This window comes from Stegastes partitus, unplaced genomic scaffold (genome assembly GCF_000690725.1).
Source record: "Stegastes partitus isolate 25-593 unplaced genomic scaffold, Stegastes_partitus-1.0.2 Scaffold55, whole genome shotgun sequence".
NCBI lineage: Eukaryota > Metazoa > Chordata > Actinopteri > Pomacentridae > Stegastes > Stegastes partitus.
Window position 1 is genome coordinate 969,536 of NW_007577786.1, and position 7,472 is coordinate 977,007.

Here is a 7,472-nt window from a genome sequence, read left to right on the forward strand (position 1 = left end):
TTATGAATGGAAGATTTTAAATAGGCCTGTACAAAAGTCCTGCATGAAGGCATGCAGTCCAGATTCCAAAACAGCAAACACACCTTTATTTTTATGATCTGATCGCACGGTTCTCTGACAGCGCCATACACGTTACAGTGGCTGTAATGGGAAAATCAACAAGGTGTGCAACAAGGTTCACTTCACAGTGGAAAGTATTGGAATGAATGAGCCATTGTGTGTGTGTATTGAAAATAAATGATTTTTGGAACCTGAAAACTACGACATCATGTAACATAATAAAGATGTGTAACCCATCTTACACTACTAATACTATAAAGGGACGCAGTCTTGATAAGGTCACGCAGAAATAAAACGTTTATTATTAGAGATTTGCGAAGTCAAACAAACGTCACACAGTCTGCAGGAGAAGTCAGGCTGCTAAATCGAGCGATGACTAATCGCTCATCTGCCATTCCTCGGCCGAACTGAGAGCAGTAAACTCCGACATGAACACTTGTGCACCGTTATAATGAGTGGCGGTTTTATTTTTCCGGGGCTTACCTGAATATATGCGTGACACAGGATCCGTGTTTGTTGTTTCTTTGCGGTAACTATGAACGTAAGAAAAATACGTTATCAGTTTAGTAGCCTGCTAGCTAGAGGTAGCTAACGTGAAGCTAACGGCTAACTGTTTGGGTCCACTGTGTTACTTGTTACCAAGACATTAGCGCACTTTGTAAATGTACCTTTAACACCCGTCTGCGAAGTAAATTGCATTGTGTAGCACCTAATATAGCTGCCCGGTGATGAATGGCGCTTACGGATAAGTTTAGGTGTTGTTGTGACTGTTGACACTCCACAGTTTGGGTTGCCACCTGATACTGTTTGCTACCTGTGTGTGTACGCCGCTAGCCACGTAAACTGGCTGCTGCTTGGTGTTGACGTAGCACGAGCAGCTAGTTCGCCTGCCCTGTTTAGCTATTTACATTTTATGTTAATTAGGGGTGCGAAGACATTGCCAGCCTCCCTCCTAAAACAAGACATCCTGAAGACGAAACTCCCCCGAGGACATGAGCAGTTGTCACTCAAAATGCTCTAGCTGGACTTGAACGTGTGGCTCGTTAGTTTCCTGATCCAGTTGCATTGAGCGGATGATGAAACGGGTCCTCTGGCTGATATCAGGCTTAAACAGAAGAATGATGAAGCTCCTTTTTGCCCTCGCTTTGATTGCCTACATTGCCTGTAAGTACACACGTGTGTGAAAATGCATCTAACTTGTCAAACTGTTTATTTTCAACCATAACAACCGTAGATCCCAGAGGTGTTCTTGTTGTCATATCTTACAGGTGGCTTCCTCTGTCATTGCAATTTTTTTTTATTAATCAATTTGTGTCTGATGCCTTCATATCATTATTTACTAGTGCTTTTTGACAATATCAATGCACTGATCAATTGAAAAGCATACAATTGTGCCTATGCAGTTGTAATAGATGGAACTGTTTATGGAGGTCATGTTTGCTCTGGGTGCTTATTTGAAGTGTCACACACTTTATAACAGGAGGTTATAAAGTGCTTGTACTCAGGATTAAGTTAGAAATTTGCATATAAGTATATATATCCGTTTTGTGCAATTTGCAAATTAGCTTTTCTAAAATATTCTTTTGATTAATTGATAATATTTCAAGAGAAATAACTTTTGCATTGATAGTTGTTTCTTAAAGTAGTTTATTTTGGGGACCACAGTCCATGTATGATTTGTCTGTTGGTAGCATGAGCCTTAAACAATAACACAACTTCCCTGTTAGCTACACCATAGTGTGCCTTGCAAGACTCGATGCACTGCTTGGAAGTTGTTCTTCTGGAAAAACCGTCTGCCTTAAATACAGAAGAACATGCTGTCTTGCAGGATAGTGTCTGGTGTGGAATTTGTAATGGACTTATAGATACATCATACAAATTTCAGCTACAAAGACACTAACCTAAAAAAAAAATCAGAGTTGTTAGCTTTATGTTAATGGTATATTACTATATATGATATGAGATGAATGTGTGATACTTGCCAGTAAATTCTAATGTAGCAACAGCAAGTGACATTCCCGTGGATGAATCATCAACTATAAGTCCACATAAAATAACAAAACAAAAGGTGGTTGAAGCTAGTTTAGTTTAGTTTAATAGTGAGTTTAATATCTGATTATCACATCCTGATGTTTTCTGAATTCCAACATAAAGGGAAATGCATCCACACATCAAAAACTTGTTACAAGAGAAAGAGTCTTTGTGCAATTAAATTTGACTATTATTTCCATTATTTAGTTTGATAAACTCTTCCCAAGCTCAATCTTAAAACCAAAGTAGACACATGGAAAACACGGAGCACAAAATTATTCAGCTGTTCTATAAACAAATATCCATAGCTCGATTTATTAGTCATTACATTGTAAACCTTTCAGGATCTGGCAGTAATGATGACAGAGCCTCAGTGATCAGATTGCTCAGTAATCAAGCGGTTCACAGGTTTTGAAATGATCCTCGGAAGTTCATCCGCTCTGAAGCAGTTTAGCTGCGCAGCAAAAGTTGCTATATGATACAAAAACCTGACTTTAGCCCAAAGAAAGCTACATAACCCCACTAATATTATTTTATGGCACAGGCTCCAGGACAAGTCCAAAATAAATCAGATAAGTCAGGGTTAGTATCAAAACCAAATGGACTTGAGACAGATTCAGAATTGAGGCTTGACAACATTGAGTTCTCTCCTAAGAACAGGTTTACCCTACGATCTGGTTAATCATTTGCTACCGTTTTTTTTTCTTTTCTTACTCTGGACAATTAAGTAGGACATAACATGGAGAATCATTAACAGCAATCCACTGCTTTTAAATATACATGATCTACATAAAATCACCAGTGGGGAACTCTATTCTGGATCGACGACACAGATACATTTATTAATGTAGCACTAGTCACTACCGCAGAACGTTCGATTTCAAATTGAAACTGCAGTTTGAAACAATGCATAAGCAGATTGGAAAGGCTGTGATATATTCATGCAGTCCTTCTTAGGTGTCACACTTTTGATGTTATTTCTTGGTTATGCTCCACCACATTTTTTTATATTATACAGTAAATATTGAACTGAATATTGACAAAATATCTTGCAAATCAAATTGCATTTGCAATATCTGTCAACAAAAAAATCACAACTTGGACTATTTTCCTTAAATTTTTCAGCCCTGCTACTTGTAAACACTTTGAGATGTTTGTTTTTTTCTAGTTTAGCTGAGCTCGCTGCACTAAAGGCTGTCAAGTGACAACATCGCTCATGGTTTTATTAACTCAGAAATTGACAGACTGAGGAGATAAATTGTGTCATTATGTGTGTATCAAAATAAAACACTTAGATGAGCTTCCTTTAGCAACATGTCACAGCTCTACAGCTATGAAAGGACAATTTCTGGGTACAGATTCAAAAATTATACCATCTAGGTTCATTACCCATTAGATTCTAGAATTTCAATCAGGGGATCAGACTGCATCGCACATTCATCGCTGTCTCTTTCACGCTTTCTCTTCTGCCTGGCTTTCACCTCTTGACTTTTTCCCATCTCTTCTCTCTCTCATTGTAAAGTTCCACATTGCTTGAAGTCATGTTCTAGGCATTGTCTGCTGCCCTTGCCTTCCTTTGAGCAGTCACAGGCATGTACATGTTACACCATCGTAGCAGTATGCATTGTGGTTTGAACCTTGTTCAGGTGATGCATCTCTCAAACTAATTGTTGTGAGTTATCTCTCTCTTTTTTTTTTCTTAACTTGCCCGGTCCAGCATCATAGCAAGCAGAATGATGATCTGGCTGCTGTGTTGTGCTGAACAGATTTACTTTGCCAAGGGGAGCTTTATGAATATAATGCCCCTCTTGATAGTCTGATTATTTATTTATTTATTTCATTTATTTTGAATGCTTGCTTGTTACTGAATTAAATGTAATATTGCTGGACCTGACAGAGGGAAAAAGAAAAGTGTACAGTTTAAAGAAGTGAGAGAGAGAGAGAGAGGGAGTGAAAGGAAAGTAGAAGAAAACAAATAACGACCAACTGCTACACCTGTACAAACACACAGCAGAAATGATCTTACGACTTTTGTGGGAAAACAGAGCTGATAATCATCAAGAGCACCTGTAAGAGATGAGGAAGCTGAGAAAACCTGAATCTCAGCGATTACCAGAGCCTAAGATTTATATGCACACAAAAATGAGAGAGAAACACAAAAGAAAACGAGTTACCGCTGAAGAAAACAATGTGACGCCTTGAAACCTCTCAAATATGTGGCATTTTCCTCAGGAAAAAAAAACAACAACCTTCTTAACTTTGTATTTATTTTCCTTGGTACTCTAAAAGTTAGTTAGATCTTTGGGTGTGTTCGGCCATTGTAGTGCAAATCAATTCAAAAGACTGCTATATGATATTACAGGATTTATGTGATTATATATACAATTTTTCCATCATTGTGTTAAAGTACTTTGATTTGTAGATTATTAATTTGCTTAATTACCCCAAAACAAGTGGTGACATTTGGGTATTTTATCATGACTTAATAAAACTCACCATTTTACAATTCATAGTGGTTTAGTAATATAAATAACAGAGGATGGGGTCTGTATTTTATCTGTGTGTAGTGCTGTTTATTTGTCTTTTAATTAAAGTAAATTTGTGGAAAAAATGTAAGCAAGGAGTTTGGGTTGTGAAAACTACTAGTTTAAGCAGAAAGACCATAATAGCTGCGACCAATCCCAAGGCAGAGACAGATGTACTGTGATGTGAAAGGTTTTCACTGATCTGATGGTTAGTGTGAAGATAAAATTAAAGGATATCACCTGCTGGAACATTGATTGTAATTTTTGCTAAATTTCACACAGCTGTATTTTGCACTTTTTTTTTTTTTAAATGAAAGATGCTACCTTTTTTGTAACCAGTTTTCTCTTTCTCTCTTTCAGCTGTTTGGGGAACATATACGAACTTGAGGTACAGTAATTATTTTGTTGTATTATGTTACTGAAATACAATGTTTTCCATAATCTGGTAACAAAAGGTCATAGCTCTGTAATAGACTGGGATATTCTATAAAAGAAAAAAATTAATCACATGACCATCATTACCTTCACGCTTATTAAATTATGTAATACTAATTGTAATGTTTGTATTTGTTTTATTTTTACATCTAATTTCTGTCAGACTACTTAAACTGCTCTAAATGCTCTTGGAGGTTAAAAGATGTTGCACCTGCAAGTTCATTAGATAAAATATTTAAGTTTGGACACACCGAGGGTTCTTTATTACTTTGTACATATACATTTTATCATTTCTACAAAGCAGAACAATACTGAAAACTATTTAATAACACATTTAAAATATATATAAACAAAGCAAATTTTAGATTCTCATTTCAGCATTTCAGGTCACGGCCACATAAAGCTGAAGGTAATGATGGTCACGTGCTCGGCCAGCTTTATGTGGCCGTGACCTGAGATGCTTTTCCAACAGTCTTGGAGTTTTCTGTGTATTCTTTACACCTACTGGCTGCTTTTTCTTCACTGTGTAGTCGAGCTCATCTCAAACCATCCTAAATGGGTTAAGGTCAGGTGAATGTGAAGGCCAGGTCCCTCGAGGCAGCACTCCACTACTCTTCAGCTTGGTCAGATAGCCCTTAGATAACCTGGAGGTGTGTATTGGCTCTTGTCCAGTTAAAAAAACAAATAATGGTCCAACTAAGCACAAACCAGATGGGGTGGATGTGTCGGTGCACCATGCTGTGGTAGCTATGCTGGTGAAACAATTCCCTCTATTCTGAATAAATCGGCAACAGTGTGTCTCAGCAAATCCCTTTCCCATCATCGTAACTTCTCCATGCTTCATGTTGGGAACCACACATGCAGATGTGTTATCTGATCTGAGCCAATTGGTGATTTCTGGAGCTGCTAACTCGACAGAGCTTAGGCTATCTATCAGAGGTAATGCTTGGTTTTTCTTTCTGGGAGAGGCCCTTGTGCGAGCCAGTTTCTTCATAGCGTTTGACGGTTTTTACGACTGCACTTAAAGAAGCTTTTAGAGCGCAGTACGAAGGCAAGAAATTCCACCAGTTAACTTTTGACAAGGTACCTTTATTAACTGAAACCTAAGCCAGGTGGTTGAGATATTGCCATACAAGGCTCTCATCCAGGCAAATATATGAAAACATGTTTTACTTTATGTGTGTTTTTTTTTTTCCTCATTACATAATTACAGATGTCTTCAGTTCTACACAGTAGAAAAGTGTAATAATAATAAAGAAGAACCCTTGAATCAGTAGGTGTGTCCAATCCTTTGACTGGTGCTATAGACAGGTGGGAAAAAAATAGTCAATATGTATTTTCATCCTGTCTTGAATGATTCACCATCACTTAACTCTCTAATCAGAATTCAGTCCCAAAGTGCTGGCACCAGAATTACTCATCTCAGTAAATTCTCATTTTGCGGAAGGCGAGAGGAGTCTAATGACGTTGTTTGATTCATTATGAGCACGATCTTAATCAACATGAGCCCTTCTGCTCCTTGATGTTGTGTAGTTGTGTATCTGGTTAATTAGCCAATCCTGACAAGAGCCTGTGGAGCTCGGCCAAGATTACATCATCATTCTCTGTCATAACAAATGTTTACCTCTATACATAAGCAAGGTTTTAATGTTATGGAAATGCAGCTTGACTTGCATATGAAATATCAAAATGTCCTGATCTCGCATTCTGAGAAGAGCAGCTGTCAGCTGCAAAGAGGACTGTAATGAAACTGTTTATATACACAGACGGCATAGCACAACACTGTGTTTATCTCAGCGATAGCAGAGACAGCCGCAATGAATGTGAGATAGTGGAAAAAAAGCAGTGAGTTGAAAGATTAGTTAATCCTGTTCAAAGATGACAGCTGCACGGACTTACTTTAAAAAAAAAAAAAAAAGAAAAATCCAAATACTGTTGACACAAATGTGTCATTTCTGGCTAAATTTGAGGAGTAAACATGTCATGGCAAAACTAGAAACTTAAATAAATCTCAATTATTATTGTTATTTTTAAAATATAATGCTGTCTGTTTCCTTTGCTTTGAATTCTTAAATTCCATGTGCTGGTTAGGTTAGGCACTTTCCTTTTGCACTGCTTTGTACATTAACAGCCACAGAAAAGTGACTATATCAAGATACACATATATAAATTGCATGGTATAAAATTACATGTAGAATATTTTATTCAGGGTTCCTACGCAAGTCTGGAAAGTATGGAAAAGCATGGAATTTGATTTTATAAGTTTCAAGGTCTGGAAAAGTATGGAAAATGGAAACTATTGTATGGAAAAATATTCATGTTTCCAAGACTATTATCACTGTTCTATTTTCTACAACATAAAATTATGAATATCTAAAAAAAAGAAATGGATCGATCTGGTTTTAAGGCCCTTAGCAGCAC

General features: G+C 37.2%; 1 protein-coding gene across 2 annotated transcripts in view; it reads left to right on the forward strand.

Moving 5' to 3' along the window:
• The first annotated feature begins 435 nt into the window (after positions 1–435).
• uxs1 (UDP-glucuronate decarboxylase 1) overlaps positions 436–7,472 on the forward strand; it is a 37,361-nt gene continuing 30,324 nt past the window's right edge. Inside the window, exons 1-3 of one of the 2 annotated variants that reach the window (XM_008275597.1) lie at positions 436–601; positions 985–1,224; positions 4,977–5,004. In XM_008275597.1, coding sequence (XP_008273819.1) covers positions 1,134–1,224; positions 4,977–5,004 — 119 coding nt within the window. In that variant the 5' untranslated portion in view covers positions 436–601; positions 985–1,133. Of the gene's footprint in view, positions 1,225–4,976; positions 5,005–7,472 lie in introns of both variants that reach the window. The other variant, XM_008275596.1, reaches the window with a different exon arrangement.